Source organism: Tachyglossus aculeatus, chromosome X3, assembly GCF_015852505.1.
Source record: "Tachyglossus aculeatus isolate mTacAcu1 chromosome X3, mTacAcu1.pri, whole genome shotgun sequence".
Classification (NCBI taxonomy): Eukaryota; Metazoa; Chordata; class Mammalia; order Monotremata; family Tachyglossidae; genus Tachyglossus; species Tachyglossus aculeatus.
Window position 1 is genome coordinate 11230294 of NC_052099.1, and position 24916 is coordinate 11255209.

The 24916-nt window shown below is 42.0% G+C and overlaps 1 protein-coding gene across 1 annotated transcript in view; it reads left to right on the plus strand.

The window, feature by feature from the left end:
- The window catches only part of CAMK4 (calcium/calmodulin dependent protein kinase IV), a 241572-nt gene extending 226064 nt beyond the window's left edge, over nt 1-15508 (plus strand). The window contains exons 8-11 of the mRNA XM_038770360.1: nt 4730-4805; nt 8697-8823; nt 9618-9770; nt 13164-15508. Coding sequence (XP_038626288.1) covers nt 4730-4805; nt 8697-8823; nt 9618-9770; nt 13164-13403 — 596 coding nt within the window. The 3' untranslated portion in view covers nt 13404-15508. The remainder of the gene's footprint in view (nt 1-4729; nt 4806-8696; nt 8824-9617; nt 9771-13163) is intronic.
- The last annotated feature ends 9408 nt before the right edge of the window (nt 15509-24916 follow it).

The following is a 24916-nucleotide window of genomic DNA, read 5'->3' on the forward strand; positions in this document are numbered from 1 at the left end:
GGAACTTCAGTGACCAACAAGTGCCTGTCCATCATTAGGAAGGATTTGGGAAAAAAAAAGCACTCTGTGATATCACAGTGTAGCCACATGTGGAATATCATGTGCAGTTCTGGTCATTGTGTCTGAGGGACATTCTTGACTGAAAAGATTAGAATTCTTGCACCTAGAAAGGTGACAATTGAGAGGGGCGTGGATTGAAATCTTCAAAAATCATAAGGAGCATGAACAAGGTGAACGTGGAAATCAAATCCCACAGCATGAGCGCTAGAGAGCACCTACTGAGGCTTAATGGTGGTGAGCTCCAAAGGAAACATTTTTTTCACAGATCAAGCTAGTGCATTGAATTTGTTACTAACTTAAGTTGTTCAAGTGGGAAATAACAAGCTCAAGAAGGAACTGGAAATATACAGGAACAAGAGGCCCATAATAGCTTTTTGGAGGCAATGCTAAAGATATTAGTGGGCTGGCAAATGAATAATTAGATAAATAGATGATAGGTCCATTGGTTATTTCAGAGAAAAGTTAAAGTATGTCATGGATGGCAATGATCACATTGTTTTCTAAGCACCCTGTTGCTCCTGCTGAATGGGCCATTGGTCTGATTCCCTGTGGTATTTGGGTAGGAATCTGGTTCCTTAGCAACCTTGCCTTGTCTGCCAAACTTTGTTTATTTTGGCATATGATGGAACTCCTCATGGGCTTTTGTTGCCTTAAAGAATTCACCCTTACCTATACTTTGTTATTTAACATGTTTTCATACTCTTTGGCTTTAGATTGACTAGACTCTTCAAATTGTAATAATAATGATGGCATTTATTAAGCGCTTACTATGTGCAGAGCACTGTTCTAAGTGCTGGGGATGTTACAAGGTGATCAGGTTGTCCCACGGGGGGCTCACAGTCTTAATACCCATTTTACAGATGAGGTAACTGAGGCACAGAGAGGTTGTGACTTGCCCAAAGTCACACAGTTGACAATTGGCAGAGCTGGGATTTGAACCCATGACCTCTAACTCCAAAGCCCGTGCTCTTTCCACTGAGCCACACTGCTTCACTAAGTAGCTTCAGGCCACAAACACAATAGATATGATGAACAAAATAATTTAGTAGCTACACCATGAAGAGTATAAAAGAAGCAACAGAATTCAGTGGGTTTACCTGAACCTTTCAACAAAATGGGATATCTTGCACCTCATCATCAAGATTAACACCCTGGGACTCTAGGAGAACAAGAAATTCCAAAGGTATGGACCCTCCACAAAAGAGTCTCAGAAGTGGGAACTGGAAACTTTTGGCAAGTCTCGCGGTGGGGAATGAGAGAGATTACTGCCTCTAACAAAGAGAGTGTGATTTCCTAAAGTTGTTACTCAACATTTAGCCTGTCATTACCATTTGCTGTTTAGATTTCATTGCAGGATCAATACTGGAGTCCTATTGATTTATTTGAGTATACTGCTTACCGATAGGCTTGACTGAGGGACCAACTTCTCAGTTTGAATAGTTTTTATCATCAATGTCTAGCTTTACTTTTACACTGAGAAAACGTCTCATATCCTGCCTTGACTATTGCATCAGTCTCCTTGCTGACCTCTCTGCCTCCTGTCTCTCCCACTCCAGTCCTTATTTCACTCTGCTGCCCAGATCACTTTTCAAAGAAAAATTCAGTCCATGTATCACCACTCCTCAAGAATCTCCAGAGGTTGCCCATCTACCTCTGCATCAAACAGAATTCCTTACCAGTGGGTTTGAAGCACGCAATCTGTTCATTCCCTCCTATCTTGCCCTGTTGATTTCCTACTACAACCCAGCCCATACACTTCTCTCTAACACCATCCTACTCCCTCTATCTTGATCTCGTCTGTTTCGCCACCGACCCCTCGCCCAAATCCTGCTTCTACCCTGGAACTCCCTCCCACTTCATATCCACCAGACCACCAATCTCCCCACCTGCAAACCCTTATTAAAATCACACCTCCTGCAAGAGGCCCTCCCTGACAAAACTCACTGTCCCACACCAATGTACTGTATTTTATTTTAATGTAATTTATTGTAATTTAATGTAATTTATTTTAATGTCTGTCTCCCCCTGTAGACTGTAAACTCCTTGTGGGCAGGGAATGTGTCTACCAACTCTGTTATATTGTACTCTCCCAGGTGCTTAGTACAGTCCTCTACACCTAGCAAGTGTTCAATAAATACAATTGATTAGAATGTATGGGTCTGTAAGGTTGGACAGTTTGGTGTCTTTTTAACCTCAGAAATAATAAGCAGGTGTAAATAATATTGATTAAAAACACAAAATAAAACTCTCTACAGACATTTTTCAGGGAACCCTTTAAAAGCTTCTGAGGAATGGAGAATTATTGTCTCATCTACATCTGACCTTAGATATTTAAAGACACCATACAGAACTTTATAAACAGGTACTTTTTAGGCACATTTCCCTGCATGAATACATATGGAAATAATGGTGGAGTATCAACATGCAATAAAATGATAAGAAATTAAGCTTTATGCTTAACTGAATAATAATAATAATTATATTATTATTGTTGTTGTGGATGGGGCCTGATATTTAGAGAAAAAATAGGTATGCTTAGAGGTGTGTTTTTCTGCTCCAGATAGGACTACTTTGAGAAGCAGAGAAACATATTTATGAAACATAAGAGGCTGAAGCAATGGAAACCAAAATCCAAACACTTTCAGAATTACCGTTGAAGAAAGTGATCATATGGGAACAGAGAAAGGCAGACAGTGAAAAAATGATGGTGTGAGTGATGTGATCAAAAAAACAAACTTCTGTGGTTATCTTTCTTTTCCAGGTTAAGAATAAGGCGACAAAAATGCCAACATATTTCTGGCATCCCTACCCTATTGCTGTTTCTCTCTTAATTTTTGTCCTATCTTCCTGCATTGTTTGTGTGAATATACTCTCATCTATATTTTAGCTTACTGTGACATGGTAATTAATTTATTTTAGCTTTCTGCCTACCTCCATATAACTATAAAAGACTGTTGGAAGAACAGGGTGCAGGCGGAGAATTCACACTCCTTAAATAGTGACAATTTGTGGATACTTGGGTGGAGTTGGGGGAGGAAAAAGGGAGAACTGGTAGGATGGTGGGTACTACCGGAAGTGGTGGGGGGAGTGAGACTTGCATATAATTACCTTCTTCATGAATCCAGCACCCACTAAATTGCAGTTTTTAGATAATAGCAGGGAGATATTAGCAGATATCAGAACCTTGTACTAACATTTGTTCATGGCTTTCAATATATTTGTGGATGAACAAAACAGAAAAAAGCATGCAAATTGTTCCTGAAGTTTGACTGGAACTGTGGAGTGAGCCTATGTAAAGGGCCAAGTTTGTACACAATGTTTTGGGGATTAGTTTTTCTAATCATTAGCTGTATTTCCACTGGTGTTTATCCAAACCCCCCTCCCTGTTGTCCTCTGGAGATTTTTTTCCCTTCACATCACAACATAGGTTGTTGATTCTGTCAACACAACATCTCTAGAGTTTGCTCCTTCTTCCTCATGCAAACTGCTATCACACTGGTTAAAGCACTTGTCAAATCCCATCTGGACAACTGCATCAGTCTCCTCACCAGTCCATTCTTCACTCTGCTGTCAGGGTGCTTTTGCTAAGAAATTGTTCTGTGCACATTGCCCTACTCCTCACATACCTCCAATTGTTGCCCATCTATCTCTACACAGAGCAGAAATTCCTCGCCATTGGATTCAAGGAGCTCAGTAAGCTCTCATCCCTTCTTATCCTCGCTCCTCACCCTTCTGCCTGGAACTCCCTCCCACTTCATATCCAACTGACCAGCACTCTCCCCATCTTCAAAGCCCTACCAAAATCATGTCTCCTCCAGAAAGCCTTCCTGACTAACCTTTCATCTCCCAACCTTATTCTCCCTTTCTGTGTCGTCTATTCACTTCAGTCTCTATCTTGTAATTACTCTGACACTTACTCCACCACCCATCTCCATAATACTTAGGTACATATCCTTATACTCTGTTGCTCCCCCTATATGTAATTTATTTTCCTCTCTGTCTCTCCCCCATAAGCACAGAATAAATACCATTGATTGAGTATTGAGTTTGCCTGCAGTTGGAAACATATCAGTAAATAATAAATATAGTTTTTAAGTGTTAACTATAAAAAAAGCATGACTCCCCCCCTCCATCCCCCCCACTTTACCTCCTTCCCTTCCCCACAGCACCTGTATATATGTATATATGTTTGTATGTATTTATTACTCTATTTTACTTGTACATATCTATTCTATTTATTTTATTTTGTTAATATGTTTGGTTTTGCTCTCTGTCTCCCCCTTCTAGACTGTGAGCCCACTGTTCGGTAGGGACCGTCTCTATGTGTTGCCAACTTGTACTTCCCAAGCGCTTAGTACAGTGCTCTGCACACAGTAAGCGCTCAATAAATATGATTGATTTGATTGATTGATTATTTTAAAGTGCCATTTAACTATCAAGCAGCATTTATCTCTGCCATTTCCTTCTTGAACCTGTTCTCATCAGAGTACTCTAGATAGTTATACCCTTGGTTTAGCCATTTAATTGTCCTTTCTCTGAAAATTCACTGCAAAATGATCCTGAACTTTTCCCCAGTTTTGTTATTAAAATATGGGTTTCTAGGTCAGGCAAAAGCTTAACACAGTGTTTTGACTCAGTATACTGATATCATTTTTTACCATCTCTGCAGCACCTGAAATTCTTCGAGGATGTGCCTATGGACCCGAAGTGGACATGTGGTCTCTGGGGATAATCACCTACATCTTGTAAGTTAAGACAGTGATGCAGCTCATTAGCTATCACTGTTTCTTGATAAGTTATTGTACCTCCGTTGGAACTCCCAGAACATTGCCTGTAGCTCGATGAACAGTCGGAGCTAGTGCCCGTCTTCCTGAGGTTTGTTTGGGACAGAGAGGCCCCTAGGAATTGGCAGTGTTATGGAGGGTGGGTAAGAAAAGCCAGTTGGGCCATGGTATTTCTAGGAAAAGCTGCCATTTCAACCTATCCAAAGGTATACAGGGGCATCTCCCTGGAGTTGTCATGCTATTGCCGTCAATGCGGCAAGCAGCATGGCGTAGTGGATGGATTATGGGCCTGAGAGTCAGAAGGTTCTGGGTTCTAATCCTGGATCCATCGCTTGTCTGATGTGCAAACTTGGACAAGTCACTTCACTTCTCTGGGCCTCAGTAACCTCATCTGTAAAATGGTGATTGAGATTTTGAGCCCCACATGGGACTTCAGGTGCTAGTATTGCCACTGGTCCCAGAGTTCGTAGGGACAAGGCATCAATAGCCACTGCAGCAGCTTGGGTGATGTTAGAGGCCATAGGTGGGTGGCAATAGGGCTGAGAAGAGGCACGGAGACTGTTTTGCCCCCCTGATTTAGCCTCCCCAGTGACTCCAGACAGCTTTCCCTAATGGACCCCGGATCCAGGTGTAAACTGGTGAGGATAAGTAGTGGCAGCAACATCAGAGGAGGAAGAAGAGTAAACTGCAAGGCAGGAAAGGTAATTTTTTTTGGCTTTTTTTTTAATGGTATTTAAGTGCTTACTATATGCCAGGCACTCTACTAAACACTGGTAGACACAAGATAATTGAGGTAATAAGAGAATAAGGTAATAAGAGAAGCAGTGTGGTCAGTGGAAAGAGCACGGGCTTTGGAGTCAGAGTTCATGGGTTCAAATCCAGACTCCGCCAATTGTCAGCTGTGTGACTTTGGGCAAGTCACTTAACTTCTCTGTGCCTCAGTTACCTCATCTGTAAAATGGGGTTTAAGACTTTGAGCCCCCCGTGGGACAACTTGATCACCTTGTACCTCCCCAGCGCTTAGAACAGTGCTTTGCACATAGTAAGCGCTTAATAAATGCCATCATTATCATTATTATTATTATAATAATTGGGTTGTCCCATGTAGGGCTCACAGTCTTAATCCCCATTTTACAGATGAGATAACTGAGGCACAGAGATGTGAAGTGCCTTGCCTAAAGTCATACAGCAGACAAGTGACAGAGCCAGGATTGGAACCCAGGTCTTCTGACTTCCAGGCCTGAGTTTTTTCCACTAGGCCACACAGCTTGCATTGAGCTCTTGTTGTGTGCAGAACACCATATTAGGCTCTTGGTAATGTAAAGTAGGAATAAGAGGCACATCCCCTGGTTTCAAGTGTCCTCTTACCGTTTTTTCCCCCACCTCTTTTCCTTTCCTCCTCTCCTGCCCTTTCTCCTTTTGCTTTTCCTTCTCCTCTCTCCCTTTCTCTCTCACTCTCTCCTCCACCTCCCCTTTCTCTCTCTTCATCCCCCTCCTTCTCCCTCCCCCCGACCTTCCTTCTCTCCCTCTCTCTTCCCCTCTTTTCTTCCTTTATAATCATAAACCTCATAATCCTGATCCTGCTTCATTCAGTCTTGGGCCCTGTCTGTTGCTTACACATCATTCAGGTTCCCCCACCCAGCTTTCTTCACCCTCGGCAGTTAGTTACTTCAGGAAACTTGTGTTGACTTCCCTAGGTGTTCGTCAGCTTTCTAAAATGGAGGACTCCAGCAGACCTAAAGTCACACAGCTGACAAGTGGCGGAGCCAAGATTAGAACCCATGACCTCTGACTCCCAAGCCCGGGCTCTTTCCACTAAGCCACGCTGCTTCTCTAAACACCTGCTTATACAAGCCTCTGTGCTTAATGCTTATGAAATACTAGTTGGTGAGGGAAAAAACCCCAATTTATTCCTGAATGAAGCCATTCTCATGGAAGTTTAATTCTTATTATAATTGTAGACTGTCCCTGTTATATTTTTGGTACTCCTTAAGTCCTTTTCTTTTTGAAAGTGCCAATCATTGGCTAACCTTTTCCTCTGCGATTCAATTAAGCTGTCCCTAATGATGCTGCTAGATGAGGTATTGAGAATGCCATTGCTATTCAAAAGAGACGTCCATCCTCCGTGCTGTACCTCAAGACTTCACTGCCAACAAGCAGAAGCAGCCTCTACCTCTGCCACTAATCAGTATCAGGATTTTGTGGGGATAAGTATGTCTCTCTTGTCCTGAAGCTGCAATTCTGCTCCCAGCCCAGGTGCTACCATATTCTACATTATGCCGCAGGCTTTTCGGAATCTCTCCATTTTTAAACTAGGATATCGTGCAGCAGATTTATTTTTTAGCATTTGATGATTCAAATCCCTGGGGTTTATCTTCTTTTCCTAGCTTTTTTTTGTGTGAGGATGCCCCATTTCTCCACAGCAGAATCAATTCAGAGGTACTGATGTGCTCGAAACAAGTTAACATATTTTGAAGAGGGGAGAGAATATAAAGGAGGTATTCTAACAGTTCCAGATTTCAGCAAGTAATAAACTGAAGCAATTGTTTTCAAAGTTTCATTTATGGCCAAAGAAAAGCCTTGACATTGGTGCCATCTGCTTTGCTGGTGGTCTTTACATGAAGGGTTCTATTCTTCCATTAGCACTTAGAAGAGAGGTGGAGGGAATGCCTTAATGTGCCATAAGCCCTTCTTCCCAAATGCCCAATTTCTCCCCTCAATGATCTCCCCCTTGTAGTCAAAAGCCCCCACCATCTCCCAAGCTAGTTATCCTTCTCTCCATCCAGAACACCCCACCCTCTCTGTGTAGAATTATCTCTCCTGCAGACAGACCAGAAGTACCCTGCTCACCTTCAGAGGAAAGAGGCACTGCAGCCAAAAAAGCAGTTGGTGCCTTTCTTTTGTTTAGAGCTGTCCCCTGGAAAAGATCACTTCAGCTGTGCTGCAGATGGGTTTGCCCTAACCCACCTCCAAAACCTCCTGGTCTGTGCCCTGGCATTTATAGGCCAGTGAGGCCACAAAATACCTCCCCACGAATGGACAGGGGAGGAAGACTACGTTCATCCTCCCTATTGTCCTGTGTGTGACTACAGGAGGAAACGCAGAGTTTACCTTCAATGAGCTGCAACTGCTCCCCCAGTATTCCGAGGGAGAATCAATTTGGGGTGCTTATCCAGTTCACCCCAGTAACTCCCAAGGGCAAATTTTGACATTTCAGATTAGTTCTTAAATTGTCTTCAAATTTACAGCATTGAAAAGCCACTTAATTTTGGCTTATGTTTCTTTTCGACAGCTTCCTTTTGATACTCCCATGCTCCAGACACAAAAGTAATAATTAGACACGACTTGGGTTCATTTTGAAATTGCACTGTTGAAGTCCACGGAGATTTCATTTTCTCTTTATACCCTACTACATTTCACAGATGAATTGCCTAACTGAACTAAAGGAGAGTGGATGAAAAGGCCCAAAGTCCATTTGTCAAAATTTTATCTTCTTAAAGGGTCCTCCTTCTCACTTGTCCTACTGACCTATTTGGATGGGGAAAGGAAGCCTCTTCAACTTCTCCCTCTTCTTTTTTTTTTTCTGATAAGGGTAAGACGGCTATGTTGGAAGTCCTAAACAGATTATGCTTTTGCCCTTGTTTCATATAAACTTATCGGTTTCCAGTGGAAATTAAAAGTGACCCTTACCAAGACATGACTTAAGCACGTGTGGTTTGGAGTTTACTTTGTTTTAAAAACAGCAGGTATCACTTTTAGATACCAAAAGGAAAGAGGAACATCTCTTTGGAGGCCTAATAAGTTGGGGTTGAACTGTTTAATAAATCTTGCTCCTTATCTGTTTCTTCTCAGACTTTGTGGCTTTGAACCGTTCTACGATGATAGAGGAGACCAGTACATGTTTAAGAGGATTCTGAACTGTGATTATGACTTTGTCTCCCCCTGGTGGGATGATGTATCTCTAAATGCCAAGGATTTGGTAAGTTCAATCAGGAAGTTGATGTTTCTTTCTACTTAATTAGCCTATAATGAGCAATGCTATTCATATGATTTGGTTTTCTTTTTCTGCTTTTCTTCTTAGATACTGTAGTACTGAATATATGTAAGAAAAATGTTAGTCTGATTCAGTAATGCTCAATTAAAATTGAAGCACGTGTATTCAAGGCACTTTATCAGAGTGTATTTTAAATACAATTCAGTTCTTATGAGAAAGGTGTTTATGTGCAGCAGAGTTCCAGAGTCTGTAGAACTTTGCACTTTTTTCCATATTTTTTTTTAACTTAGAGTGCTTAGTTTAATACATGAATATCACCCCTTCTAAATATCCATACCCCCTTATACTGCTTCATATGTCACTGCACTGAAAACACAAGAATTTCCCTGCTTGGAAAGACACTCTGAATTTAAGACACTTTAAGTGAACTCTCCTGAAGTGCTTAGAACAGTGCTTAGCATGTAGTAAGCACTTAACAAATACCATTATTATTATTATTATTACAGTCACTCCATGAGCCTAATAGCCCTCATGGTATCCTTCACATACAGCAATGCCCTACAGAAGTGAATTTCAAGCTACTGGTCTGAAACTGGCTCTGTTCAGGCCCATAGTCCAAACAGGTCCAGTTGGTTCAGAGGCCTGGACCTGTTCAGACTACGGGCCCGGACAAAGCCAATCTCAGAACAGTGGCCCGAAACTATAATAATTTTCATTGACCTGAACTGAAAAATCCCCATCGAGAGAGAAATTGAAGCCTGTGGCCTCTGTTGCTGTAGGTTAGAAAATTGATCATTTTGGACCCTAAGAAGCGTCTGACCACCTTTCAAGCTCTTCAGCATCCCTGGGTAACAGGCAAAGCAGCGAATTTTGCCCACATGGACAATGCCCAGAAGAAACTTCAAGAATTCAATGCTCGACGGAAGCTTAAGGTAAGTGTCCAGGCTGGAAGAAAGAGCAAGATTTTTTTGGTAGGTGTATCTTGGGTTGATTATTCTGGGAAAGATTTTTCCAGAGATCACTGATTTGACAACGGCAAGCTATAACAGTGGCGGCAGATGGCAGATAATAATAATAATAATGTTGGCGTTTATTAAATGCTTACTATGTGCAAAGCACTGTTCTAAGCACTGGGGAGGTTACAAGGTGGTCAGGTTGTCCCACAGGGGGCTCACAATCTTAATCCCCATTTTACAGATGAGGTAACTGAGGCACAGAGAAGTTAAGTGACTTGCCCAAAGTCACACAGCTGACAATTGGCGGAGTCTGGATTTGAACCCATGAACTCTGACTCCAAAGCCCGTGCTCTTTCCACTGAGCCACATCTGCTTCCCCAGATGTGGGTGAACTCTGTGTATGCTTTCCACAATGTACTGCACCCCTAACTGCATAGCTTGCTCGTGGCACTCCATGACTGGCAGGGATGAGAGTATGAGTGGTGCCAAGGGTTCTTGTTCCTGAAGACTCAGGATTGAGGTTCAACCACCACTTCTGGTGGGAGAACTCGTTGTGGGCAGGGAATGTATCTATTGTTATATTGTACTGTCCCAAGTGCTTAGTACAGTGATTTGCACACAGTAAATGCTCAAAAAATACCATTGAATGAATGATCAAGTTGCCACCACCTGGCACTCAGTGTAGCATCTGCTGCTAAAGAAACTGCCTACCCAAAGTCAAGCAAAATTACTGGAGCACTGATGTTCAGGAAATCTATACTGAGCCAAATTTTACAGTTGTTCTGTATGAGTATTTAAACAGAACAGAGGCAACTCATCTAATGAATCTGGTTAAGAGGTTAAGTTATCAGAACAATTCTTCAAAACCATTTTATGGAAAATCCTTCCTCAGGTGATAGCTGTTTAAAGAACACTCATTTTGAACTCACAAGGACTCATTAATTACATTATGGTCTCAATTCGTTGCCACTGGATAATGAAGTAGAATGTTTTAAGAATGCCCAGATGTATGTTATATTATTCAAGTGCATTGAGAGTCTCCATAGCTGCATAATGTCACCGCAGATCTTCAGCCAAAGTTGGAATAAGAGACGCTAAAGTGTTTGGTGGGTGACTGTTCCCTCTAAGCTAGGCAGGTGTACAGCCATACAATGAGTTTGAAGGTGCCACGCACTGGAAATGTAACCTTAGAGGGAACAGCTTGGACCCACCCACTTTAGCCTCTTGGGCTTCCAGATCGAGGGTTGCTAATTTTCCGGCATTCATTCATTGTCGTATTTATTGAGTGCTTACTGTGGCCAGAGCACTGTATTAAGCACTTGGAAAGTACAATTCAGGCACAGATAGAGACAATCCCTACCCAACAACAGGCTCACAGTCTAGAAGGGGGAGACAGACAGTCAAACAAAACAAGTAGACAGGCATCAATAGCATCAAAATAGGTAAATAGAATTATACATACACAACTGCTGCGATACTAGCCCTGGGGCGTGGTAACACAGGAACTGCTGGCCTTTAAACCCATTCCTTCCCACCTCTGCTCATTCACCTGCCCTAGCATGGACAGAACATCCAGCTGGGCAGTACAAAGGTAAATTACAGAGAACATTGGATGGGACCCATCTATCATTCAAGGTGGCTTTTGTAGACAAAGATAAGCAAATGCCCAAGACCCACACACACCGATCTGTAGCTTTTTATATTAATGTCTACCTCCCCCTCTAGACTGAAGCTCGTTATGGGCAGGGAATGTGTCTGTTATACTCTCCCAAGTGCTTAGCACAGCGCTGTCACCATAAGCACTCAGTAAATAAGATTGCCCGACGAACTTGTTTACCAGAATCCTCCTTTCTTGTCCCCGATTTACCTGCTACACTGCAGGCTGGGCTAAAAGAATTACTGGAAATGCTAGGGTATGGAGTGGGGGTTGCAGTAAGGTAAGGACCAAGTACTCCAAGTATTGGGGGGTGAGGGTAAGCAGCTGGGAATTAGGGGCCCAGAATAAATTGCCTAGCGCCTACCCTGGCCCACTTCCATTGAGCTAAGCCAGTGAGTGCACTGACCCTGCGTGTTTCAGTTCTTCTCTTTACATGGTTACTACGGTAAAATGGAGAGGAAAATAGCTGGTAGGTGCAGAAATGGCTTAAATGACCTAGCCCAAGAATCTAGATAGGTGCAAACACCTATAGGTCCCTCTCCACATTAAATGTAGTACTATCCTCATCAGATCTCAAATTAGTTGGTTTGGGAGTTGGTGAATCTAAGGCTGTAGCATTCATATGGCTCTCTACCATTCCTGATTGTGACATCTAGCATTCTGACCCGCGATCACAATGACAGTCGGTGAATGGGTCTGTGAAGAGGTAGAGCTGCTTCTGTCATATGAATGAGCAGGGAAACTGAAGAAAGCTTCCTGGGTTGGGAGAAGAAATGGACTTTATAGAAAAAAAAAATCCTTTCTGTACTCATTTTTCCTCCATTGATTGTAAACAAGTGAACAGTAGTGGTAAAGTCTTTGTAGTAGGCAAAAGGAGGACAGTTCTGTTGTGAAGTGCTTATAGAGCTCTTGGGAAGCCCTACATGTGAATCAGACTGACACTTTCCCTGGACGGAATTGGCTTGGATACATCAGTTAAAATTGCTCTTTTCAGGAAGATTGCCATGGTGTTTCAGGCTGGATATATCCCCTGCTTTCCAGAGAGAGAGCGCCCAGCCTTTTGATGGGAAAAACAATCACAGAAAATGCGAAGTTATAAAAATAACTCCTGAGTCAGTAATCACATTTACTGCTCAAAGACTCTGAGTTTTTTCCCCTTAACAAGTTTCAGTAGTTTTCTTAGAACAAAGCAAACACACTCTCCAAGTGATACAAAAAAAAAAAAAAACCCTAATGAAAATAGCTTCCTTTGAAAGCACTCTCAACACAGAAGTGTCATTAATGGGCAAAGGAGAAAAACAGATCCTGCATAAAGAAATATTTTTCTTTAAAAACTGTGGATCTAGGTCTTAATAATTGTGGTATTTGTTAAGCACTTACTATGTGCCAAGTGCCTGGGTAGATACAAACAAATCGGGATGGACACAGTCCCTGTCCCTAGGGGATTCAGTCTTAATCCCCATTTCACAGATGAGGTAAGTGAAGCACAGAGAAGTGATGTGACTTGCCCAAGGTCACACAGCAGAAAAGTGGCAGAGCCAGAATTAGAACCTCAGTCCTCTGACTCCCAGGCCCATGCTCTGTCCTCAAAGCTGTGCTACTGGCCCTAATTGTATCATCTAAGGTATGCTTCTTGGATGATTTAGTATACAGAGAAAAATCAGTTTCTTTGTGAAGTCAAGAGGAAGCCTAACTTCTCATTTCATGCTTAGGCTGCAGTGAAGGCTGTGGTAGCATCCACTCGCCTGGGCAGTGCCAGCAGTCACAGCAACACCCATGACAGCAATAAGCCCAGCCAGAAACCACCTCCGGCCCAGGGCTGTAAATCTGAAGAGACATCGGGGCAGAAAATCGAGCGCACCCAAGAAGAAGATACGCTGAAGGATGCCCCAGCAGCAGCAGCGGCGGCACCACCAGAAGAAACAACAAAGGGAGAGGCCCAAGTCGCTTGATTTCAGGTTTGGGGTTGAAATCTGTCATATGTGGGTGGTGGGGGTGGCGGCTCTACTTACCTCGCCCTCCAGCAAGACAGATTTGTAAGCATGACCTGTGCTGTTTTGGTGTTTGGGGTTGGGGAGAGGGAGGGAGAAGGAAGGGGAATCACAGCAGCTAGTGATCCTCACTTCAATGCATGTGACCGCTTATGAAACTAGTGCAATGTCCTATATGGTATGTCTTGGATACAGTGTTGCCTAATACCGACCAGTGAAACTTGAAAGTAAACACAATATAACTCTCAAAGTCCGTAGACTTGGGTCGATAGCTAATGTTTGAAGTGAATGTTCGATTTTCTTGTTTTTCAAAAATAGCTGTCCTTCTACAGTTCATTCCAGTTTTTTGAATTGACTAGTGTAGGTAGTTGTATCGTTGGGAATGTATTCCAGTTGCTTTTCAGGTAAAATTAAAAGCCTGTTGTTTTTTTTATCATTAGAGTACACAAACTGTTTACCAGGTAGTATTTGGATGTAGGGTATATGCAAAAATATTCCACTGATCCAATCAAAAGTTGAAGCATTTCCTCCCTCAGAGGTCCCTGAAACTAGATGTTCCCCAAGCTTGTGTCGAGAATGCCTTATTGTACCTGGAACCGTTTCTATACAGTATTTTAATGACGACCAAAAATGCTTTCATAAACTCCTTCCATTTCATTGCCTGGCAGCGGCAAGATCCCTAACTTTCTCTTCCCCACAGGAATTCCCTGTGCTGAAAAACCTCCAAAGGGAAGAGAGGCAGGGGGAGACATGGGCCAGTGTATAGTGCAAAATCAGAACCACAATCCTTGCCCTTTTTGGAGATACTTGTACTATCTGTGACTTCTTTATAAATTTGTGTAGCTAGAAAACGTTTTTATGGGTAAAATCTGTAATTACTAAGTTTTAAATACTTAGAAAAATCTATTCCACAGGTTGCTCTTGGAAGTAGGAATTTTGTGAAAGTGATTTTTCAGATTCAAGTCATTGTCAACTTTGCTACAGTAGGAAGAACTTTGGTAATAAATCTCTTCTTCCTATAATTATTAGTCAAATATAACACTTGTAAAGCGAGAAGTCTTTAGCAAAGCCAATATACATTTATATTACAGCATGCTAACGTCCGATTTTCAAACTTCAGGAAACATCTTTTGACCCTGCCATTAGCCTTACTCTTAGCCTCGTTCTACTATTCATCTCACACTGAGTGAAATATTTGACTCTGTTATGTCAAATGCTGAACTTTTCATTTGGATGGTTTTGTTCTAAACTGGACCATCCTAGGTTCTCAAAACAGATTTTTCTCTTTGGAAACCAATTTTGGTGATTCATAAAAGTCAAACTAATACCAAATAGATGGGCTTTATTTTCTGTGGCAGTTAAAAGAAATGATTTTATCAAATACTTATACATTTGGTAGGTTTTCTAAAAAGAGCTAGCACCTTTGATGTAAAACCAAAAAAAGAAGAAAATACATAGGCTATATCTTAAAACATCCACATGGAGAAATCAAACCAGGTTTCTGGTGTTCACACTTTAGTGGTTTTTTTTTTTTTTACCATTTTGTCAAAGTGGGGAAAGTTAGAAATAGAATTTAATCTTCAGTCCTGAAGTTTATGAAGTTCTTTTGAAAGCATATTTTCTAGGAGTTTCCTTTTCTGCTTATTTTTCATTAAAAATGGTGCTTAAGCTGTATATGCAGGCAGGAATATTTTTATTCAGTGACTTCAGTAGTTCTATGAGATGATGCTTTTGATCTTAGGTGGATTTGGGTTGTCAGAACCAGCTCTAGCCCTGCTAGGAAGGGGCTCTGCAGAAGTATGGCAACATTTCTTACCTTGGTCATGGATTCTTTTCTTTTTTTCCTCCTCAGACCTCTTGTTCAGACTTGATGACAAGATAGTTGTTCTCAAGTTATTTTGTAACCCTGAATTACCCCCATAGTCACCCTCCAATGAGAATAGGGAAGACCATTTCTCTATAGTTTGGAAGATCAAAGTACTAACCTCAGTTATGCCTAATGAATAATAATAATCACCATAATACTTATTATCAAGCACTTACTATGTGCCCAGCATGGTATTAAACCCTGGGGTAGATAATTGCCCAAGTTCACCCAACAGTCAAGTGGCAGAACTGAAATTGGAACTTATGTCTTCTAACTCTCAGGCCTGTGATCTTTCCACTAGGCAACATTGCTTCTAATGAATGAATGAATCCACAAGGAGCTCCACCTCTGTGCATGTAATCAACCTCTAGCTTTGGAATAGCTCTGGATAAATTGGCAAGAGTGTGGTTAGAGAATGATCCTTTCTTTTTCCATTCACATCAATAATTCTGGAATTTATTAGACATTTACTAGGGGCTTAAGCACTAGGGTAGATACAAGGTAATTAGATTGGACACAGTCCCTATCCCAGCTGGTGCTCACACTCTAAAAGGAAGAGGTTCCCATTTTACAGATGAGGACACTGAGACCCAGAGAAATTAAGTGATTAGATGACACAGTAGATTTGTGGCAGGAAAACCACTGAAATCCAAGTGCCCTGCTCTTTCCACCAGACACACTGCCACAATATAGGATTGAACACCAAATTGTATCCATTGAGCCTAACCCTGGAGGCTTTATTTTTTATAATACAAATTGTATTTTCCATATACTAGTTTAATCCATCTTTTGGTTTTAACTATTCCCCATTCTAGCTTAGAATAAACCAAACTGTGGCTTTCTTAAATTCATTTCAATTTTAAGTAGGTATTTTGATTTAAATACTCTCCTCTCACTATTTCACTTTTTTTCCATTCTTAAATTAGAATACATACAGTTCCATGTTAATCCCTTCATCATTTTATCATACATATTCCTCCATAGGGTGTTACTTTAGCAAAATACTTTTGAGTGCTAGGATTTGCATCTGGGTCTTTCCTTTAGATGACAGTAGTTGCACAGCTCAACAACTCCCTAGTAATGACAAGTTACCAGCATCTGAAAAGTAAAATCATTCCATCAAAGAACATCAAATTGCAATCAGAGCAGCAGCTTCCATTGTGTTATAACTCATCATTGTTTGGGGTTGATTCCAGGGATTTGGAGTAAAGCCAGCTATGTTTGCACTCTTCCATCAGAGAAAAAAAGATCCAAAAGTCTGTCTTTTTTCAAAAAAAAAAAGAATCTGAGTTTCCAGTCCCGGCCTATGCCTGTATGTCCACAAATAATGATTATACTCTCAAAAGCATGAATGCCATTTTTGAATGGTGATGATGCTGACACATTTTAGGATGTTCAGCAGTATTCTGAGTGCCTGCTGTCACTAACAGTATCTCCTGAGATTGCTCCAAAAAGATCTGGCCAAAAACGTTTAAACATTCCAGGGTATTCCAGTAACTTATAACACTTTTAAAAAGTCTGGTCTTATTGCATTCCTCTGGTTTTGGTTAACCATGGGGGAACTTTTTCTTAGTCAATAAAGGCATTGCAGCATTCACATAGGCACAGATTTATCTGTCAGCTCAAGCTACTCCCAAATGGTGACTTGATAGTCTACATTTGCCAGTATCTTTAGAGTTCCAGAAACAGTGCCAAAGGATTGGGTCCAAAACTGGGTCTCCTAGCAGTGCAGAGTTTCTGTATCTGCATCTGCTTGTCCCTTGCTCTCTAACTTCATTCAATCATATTTATTGAGCACTTACTATATGTAAAGTACTGTACTAAGTGATGTCCCAACAGCAGTGCTCTTCCTGACTGTAAGCTCATTATGGACAGGGAATGAGTCTGCTAATTCTGTTGTATTGTACTCTCCCAAGCACTTAGTAGAGTGCTCTGCATATAGTAGGTGCTCAATGAATACTATTGATTGTTCGCTAGACAATCATTCTAAAGGGAGCCTCAAATTTCTTCTCCTTAAATACTGGAGCATACAAAGCCTTTGTCATATTTGATTTCATCAGCATGCTATCCATCATTCCTCAATGTCAGACCATCTTCAAAAGCCCACCCACTAATCTGCTAGGATATGTACAGCATCAGCAATTTTGATTGTTTTCCTTGTTTAGCTATTAAATGTTAGTGTTGAACATGTTAGTCAGAATTTTAAAAAGCCAAAGTGACTAGGATTTGCCTCCCTGCAATGCTACGTCTTTTTCATACGCAATGCCTCAGGCCCCAGGGATCCAGTTGGTTGCCCATCTATGAAAGAGGCAGGAATCAGCTGCTGGGCCTGTGAAAGTATATAAGAGTGTTACTATCAGTAGCACTTATTCAGTTCCTATAACATGCAGACCACGTAACTAGATTATTGGGCAACAGAAAAAAAAAAGGGCTCCCCACCCTCAAGGAACCTACAATCTAACAGAGGAAAAAGTAGACATATTGACAAATATACCACTCATGAGTTCATAATAGGCATGAGTAAATCACAAATATGGGTACTTGCCCCTGCCTCCACTGAGGCATGTATATCTTTCTATTCTCTCTTGCTTCCTCCTACCTGTAATTTATTTTAGTATCTGTTTCCCCCCCCAGATTGTAAAATCTTTGAGGGCAAGGATCCAGTCTACTAACTCTATTGTACGCTCCCAAATTTTAGTATAGTGCTCTGCACAGAGTGAGCACCCAATAAATCCAATCGATTGACTGCTGAGATGACTTGATGGGATAGCAGTAGAGGGAAAGGGAGTATCAATCAGGGGATGCCTCCTGGAAGTGGCGATTTTCAATAATCATATTTGAGCACATACCATGTGCAGAGCATTGTACTAAGTGCTTGGAGGAGTACAATATAACAGGTGGAAGAGTACAGAGTTGGTAGACATGTTCCCTGCCCACAAGGGGCTGGCCATCTAGAAGGTCTAGAGACTTTTTGAAGAAGCACTGAAGGAGGGGAAGGACATAGTTTGGCAAAGCTGAAGAGGGAGGCTATTTCAAGCAGAAAGAAAGGCAAGAATAAGAAAGCCGATGGAGAGCCTTGAAATCAGTGGTTTAGGTAGTTTGGTTTATGTAACTGGCCATGGAGAATATGGGAGACTTTTGAGGAAGAGAGTGATATGCTCCAAATCAGAGCTGTATGTGGCTGAGAGGCTGATTTTCAATGACCCAGGCTCTCAGTTATTTGAGCTACTCTAACCTTCAGGAGAAGGGAATCCATTTGTTTCCTCCCTGTGAAGAACACATTTGGGAGAAATTCTTTGAGGATTACCATTGGTCTTTTATAGTAATCCTCTCCTGGTTTTATTTTTACCAGTTTCCTGCTCTAGCACTGACCTGTTTTCATTATGAAACCAAGAGCCATGCCCTGTCCAGTGATCGTTAAGGAGTACAGTGCAACTGCTCAGTAGGGCCCTCCGGTGCATTTAGAATCACAGAAGAATAATGGAAAATTGTGACCACAGGTACCTTTGACCTGTAAGATGGAAAAAGTGATTCCACACATTCTAGAAGACTGTAAGCACCATGACAGTACAAGACAGACCATTAGCAGGGGTGAATTGTACCTACATTTCCTCTATCCTCTTTAACTTCATCCCAAATTTTAGACCTTTGGCATGCCTAGGACAGCTAGGTGTAGAAAATGCTTTAAGAACAATAGATAATCTCTGCTCTGATCCCATTAAATCAGAGAATGGATCGTGGTAGTTCAACTGATCTACTCCCCTGTCTCTCTTATGATTGTAAATGGCTTACTACTTATGGCCAAACTTGAGCTGTTCAGATATAGAATAGCACAGTCCCTGAGCTAGGGGGCTTTTTGAAAATCATACACAAACATATGGAGCACTGGATTTATATCCATTCCCACCCATTTTTTTTTAAAATACACAAATACGTATCTTCCAAATACCTAGTCTCCAGCTCATCAGATATTTCCCTTCAAGGTCTAAGAGCAACCCCTCTGTCATGCTCTTTTTTAGCGGCCTTGGGCTATGAATAGGTCTCCTAGTTGCTTTTACTGTCATTTGTATTGGCGTATTGAATTGTACAGGCTCCCATTTGTATTGATGTCTGTCTCCCCCACAAGACTGTAATCTTGTTGTGGGCAAGGAATGTGTCTATTATTGTATTGTACTCTCCCAAGTACTTACTCTAGTGCTGTGCACACAGTTAGTGCTCAATAAATATGACAATTGAATTACTGCAGGATCTGACTGAGCCAAACCTATAGCTGTCCTCCATCTTAGTATGTGATTCTACTGAGAGTATTCCTATCTATGCCAGTGGATGGGGATGGAAAGTGTGGTGTAGGTGCCTAGCAGTCCCCTCCACCACCCCTAAAGGATGGGCTGACTCCCAATTTGGCCTCAAATTGAATCAAACCAGCTGATTTCCACCAACACATGAACAAAATCTTGGACTGCATTCCTTAGCAAACCTGCTGTGGTTCAGATGTCACCAATCTTCTGTTTTCAACAGCAGGAGTTAATGTAAATGCTCAGTTGAAAGTGACTTATTGCTTCCATCTGAAGGGAACAAATATCCAACTCCGTTTAGTGCTAGGACTGATGCATTTTCTGTCTCTTGGGTGGAATATAAATAGTCACGTGTGCACAGAACTTTTACTTTTTAAAGTACCAAATTAGCAAGCTGTTTCAGAGGGGGGATTTGTATATCTTAATGAGGAGCTATTTAATTCAAAAGAAGGAGGAATGTAGGAATCAGAAGTTCTTATACTTCTCACTTGTGTTCCTCTCACGCTGCTTAAAGACCTGTAGATGGCGCTCATGCCTTATGTTACCTTTCTCTTTGCTGCTCGCTACCTAGACACTTGGGAAAAGGACAGATACAACGCCCTCCTGCTTCTTGTCCTTTCCGATTCCCTCTAACACTCCATTACATCAATTTGCTACATAGACCTATTTAACTGGATCATCACGATGAAATTAATTTTTTTATACAACCTACACGATTTAAACACTGTGTTATTCTCCACATGAGACTCACCTTTCATCCTTTCAAATCTGTGAGTTCATCGTCATTCCTTAGACAATTAGTGGCACATTCATCATTTTCCCCTGATTTCCTTCAATAATGTTCCCTTAGATTACAAAGAAATAGGACTTCAATTCTTCACATCCTCATATTAGCAACTGCTAGGAAGAGTAGGTGGTATAGAAGCACTCAGCAGCTGGTGTTCAAATCCTTTGAGGTGCTAGCCCCAAAAGGGTTATGAAATGGCAGGATGGATTCCTACTTTGAAAAGAGCAATTTTAGTTATATTATGCTCTACTCATAAAATGATACCACCACATGGTGGTTGAGCCAACTCCCAATGCAAATCAGGTAGAATGGGGGCCACATTTCCCCATAAAAATAAAGTGTTGGGCAGATTTCCATTGGACAAATGAAACACCCTGTGGGATGAGGCCTCCTGAGGGCAAACAGCCCTTCAGAGTAGTCTGTGTGAATGGCAGGAATGCAGTTTGGCTTAGGCACTCCACCACTGCCTGCCTTGACTTCAAATTGCCCTAAAGGAATTTCAGTTCGCAATGTAAATATGCCAAGGACACAGTATCTGGCTGCCTCTTCATTGCCATTTAAACATCTAGAGAAACACCTTTGCTCAGGCCTGGCCACTTCCTGGATTTTAACTATCTAAATTCAAGAGACACAGAGACAAACTTTGAGGAAACTAGGTTTCAAAATGTATGGCAATAAACCCAAGTCGAACCTTGGAACTTGGCTCCACATCCATAAGTAGAACACAATTTGGAGCCCAGGTGCCAGATGGCTAAAGCCTTAAAGGAAATGATCTGCTCACTTTGAAGTTTCTAGGTGGTTTTCTATTGAAACCTTGAACCCATTTCAGCAACCGAGTCAGGATGCCCAATAGCTTGGGTGACTATAGCCAAGTCACCAGGCTCAGGGAGTACAAAAAGGCCATTCACAGACATTCCTCTTCCAAATGCCAGTGTGTACTCACAACCTCACCGAGCTTTTGGATAAAGGACTTTAACTGAGAGACAGATTCAGGGCTGTCTCCACTGCCTTTCCCTCACCTGGTCTCCTGTCCCTTTGAGCTAGGCCCTTAGCTCCCAGCCTTCTAGTTACTGAAAGGAGGCAGGGCTAGATCGCCTCCAACAAAACAGATATGGTCCCTCAAAGGGGCATTAAGGTACATGACAGCAAACTTTTTGTTCTGTCCAGGTAAAAGCAGAGACCTGGGTCTGAACTCCAGATAATCATCTCAGTTCTCTGCATGCAAAGACTCTGTCCAATTTCAACACCCTAAACAATATGACCTCCTGGAAGCAACCTATTATCTGTATGCAATTTGTCTGTCTTTGATTTTTGTTATGTGCTCCCAAGCACCCAGCTCTGCCCCCCACAATAGATGCTCAATCAGTAATATATACCCCAGCTTCCAAAGGCAAATTTCAAACTCTCATCTGTTTTATGAAATATAGGATAGATTGGAGTTTGTGGCTAGTAAAGCAAATTCAAGCAGATTTAGGGTTCACAAGCAACTCTTTTTGGCATTGGATGCAATTTGGTGGGCAGGGCTGTTACCTGTACAAACATGTGCATTTAGTGCCCAGTAAACACGAGAGGACTTCACTCAGGCAAATACAAAGGCTTTCAATAAATTGGTAAAATAACTATTTCAGCCAGACCAAAATGCTTGTGAAATCAATCAGTGGTATTTATTGAGTTCAACTGCACAGCACTGTACAAAGTGCTTTAACAGCATTAACTGTGCTTTAACAATTTAACAATTAAATTGTTCACTTTAACAATTGGAAAGTGAATTGTCCACTATTTTACACTAGAGTTTGGCAATTTTCTGGAAGGCAAGGAGTGGGACTAACATTGATTTGTAAAGGAGAAGAGTGGAGGCCTAAAGGTTCTGAAAGAAGCGAAACTCAGTCTGAGTCAGCAGAGGAAGGAAAGTTGTCAGATGCCCACAGGGCTTTTTGAGGGAAAAGCTTGGGGTTTCACTGCTCTACTCCCTACCAGCCTAGACTGTACACTCATTATGGGCGAGGTACATGTCTGTAATTCCATTCTACTTTTCCAGTACAGTACTCTGCACATAGTAAGTACTCAATAAATAACACTGATTGATTTGCATTTTAGATGCAATGGAACACGGGGGCAGTTCAAAAATGAGACGAATCATTAGGTTTTACTTACCAAGGAGTTAAGAAGGCAGAGAATATGCATACTGGTGAATTATTGTGAATTATTAGCTAGCTAAGATGAGATTCCCCCTTGGGGACAGCAGCTAAAGGCCTATTAAAACACCTTAGCATTTCAGTTTGTAAGAATCAATCTCATAGACTACTTACAACTCAGAAACAGAAAAGAATGAGAGCCTGCTGTTTTTTTTTAAAAAAAATTAAATCTCACCTTATGGTGCTACTGACTTCTTGATCCAAGAGAGTGTTAACAATTTATAGGTGAACACAGTCACATGTAGGATGGACATCAGGAACCAAGCTTTGTGGAGTCTGTTCAAATTTGTACATGTTTGCTTCTGGCTGAGCTGTTCTGTGTCAAAGTCCAAATCACAACCGGATTGTCAAGTCCCCATTCACTCCCCTCTGGGACATGGCTACAGCACTGACTTCCCAAGGTCTCATTGCCTTCTGGAAGCCACTGTGGCTGGGGAAGGATTTCTCACTTGTGGGTGAGCTTCCAGGTTATAAGTAATTACCTGAACTCCGCTCGGCTAAACCTGCTTGACAGCTGTTTTCTAACCCAGCCCGCTAGCTAAACAGCTGGAAGTGTAAACCCACTTCGTAGAATAGATTTGGCAGCTGGATGCTGACACAACCATGCCAGGATCTGCTAAGAAAAAGTAAACTTTTGTTGTAATTCTGGGAAATTTGTGAAGCGATTTGCATGCAGTGTATTCAAATAAAACAAGGTATAGAGACGATGAAGCGTGTCTGTCATTGATTCACCCAAAAGAAGTGATCCTGGCTGCGGTTCACTAGAAGCCTCTATTAGAACCGAATGTCTTCGGAAAGGATTTTGGGGCTTGGACCCAGACTTCATTGCTCTGGGTAAACAGTTCTCTTTCCAGATTGTGTTCAACTGATCACGTGTTTCTTTACAAATATTACCCTGACCTATGCCCAAGAGCCCCTTGAGATATTTAGTGTGGAAAGAATTCCCCCCACCTCTTTCACCTTCAATCGTTCTGCAACAATTCAAAACCCCAGCTTCAGAATCCACAGGTTGTCTGCTGCCCCAGTCTAGGCGTCTTTTTGATAATACAGCATTTCCATTCTGCCACACTCCCAAGGGAAATGTACCTGGTCAGGGGAGAGAGACACCTGCATCATCACGAAGGGGAGGAATGAAGTTAAGCTTTGGTTCAGCCACTCCAAGACCAAACGTCTGAGCTGAGAGGCAAAGAGAACTGCCATTCAAGTTCTGGGGGTGAAAAACAACTCTGTTGCATGCTATTCCAATACCACCTCCTTCCCCACCTGGGAGTGCAGAGAAACTATTAGGTTACATGTTATGGACAAGAACATCACCAACTCCAACCGATCATGAGAATCTCCAACAGCTTATTTATTTTGACAATTTTGTGCACATTTAAAAAATAAATACTCATTTCACTCATTGAGGTAAATGCAAATTGTAGTTTTGATTCAATTCCTAAAACAATTGCCACTTCCCAGGAAAATAAACTCTTTCCAGCTCCTAGGGTGGCAAGCAATCCATTTTATCTTCATGTTGTTCACAGACCAGTCTTTGGAAATGGTAGTATCAGCATGGGGAAACCCTCCCCATGGACACAGTGAGAAAAAAAATGGCCTTCCTCCACTCCCATTCTTCCTGTCTCTTTAGCAACTTTCCGTCCCAAGCAGTCAGGCAGATGGTATGCAGTTGGCCAAGGGCAACCCAATGGAGGCTGGGGAGTAGGTGTACCATCACTTCATCAGGTGCTGTGGCCACATACAGGGCACAGGTTTAAGAGTGAAGACACTTCTCTGTTTGGGGTAAGTCCATGCCAGGGAACCCAGAAAGGGCCATACTAGTTGCTCTCCTCTAATCACAGGGTAGAATCGAGCACTTCACAGAATTTCCCAGACTGCCCTAGGGCTGGCTACCAAATGGGCTCCACTCTCCCAGCACATCCCAGGACACCCAAAGCTGCATTCCTCCAGGATGCAGGGGATGCAGAAGGACAGAGAGGCCTATTTTTCTGCTTGCCCCACCCCATGCTGTGGCCTACACGTCCAGAATGCCATGGTGGCTGTCTCGATGTGCTCTAACTGTGCAATGGCAGGAATAGGACCAGCATTGTTCACCCTGGGGTCTGAAACGCCAGGGCTACACCTGGGGCCAGTGTTCTACAGAATAGCAGACCTTCCTGTTGAGGGTCAGGCAGTGAGGAAAGATATTCCACCCCCCACCCCCATTCCCCCCACTCAAAGAGCTGCAAGAGACAGCCCAGTGAGGTCCATTTACCGCTCTAGGGCAGCCTACACTCACCTATCTGCACAGGGGAGGAGGAACACTGGACTAGCCAAGCTTAGTGACAAGT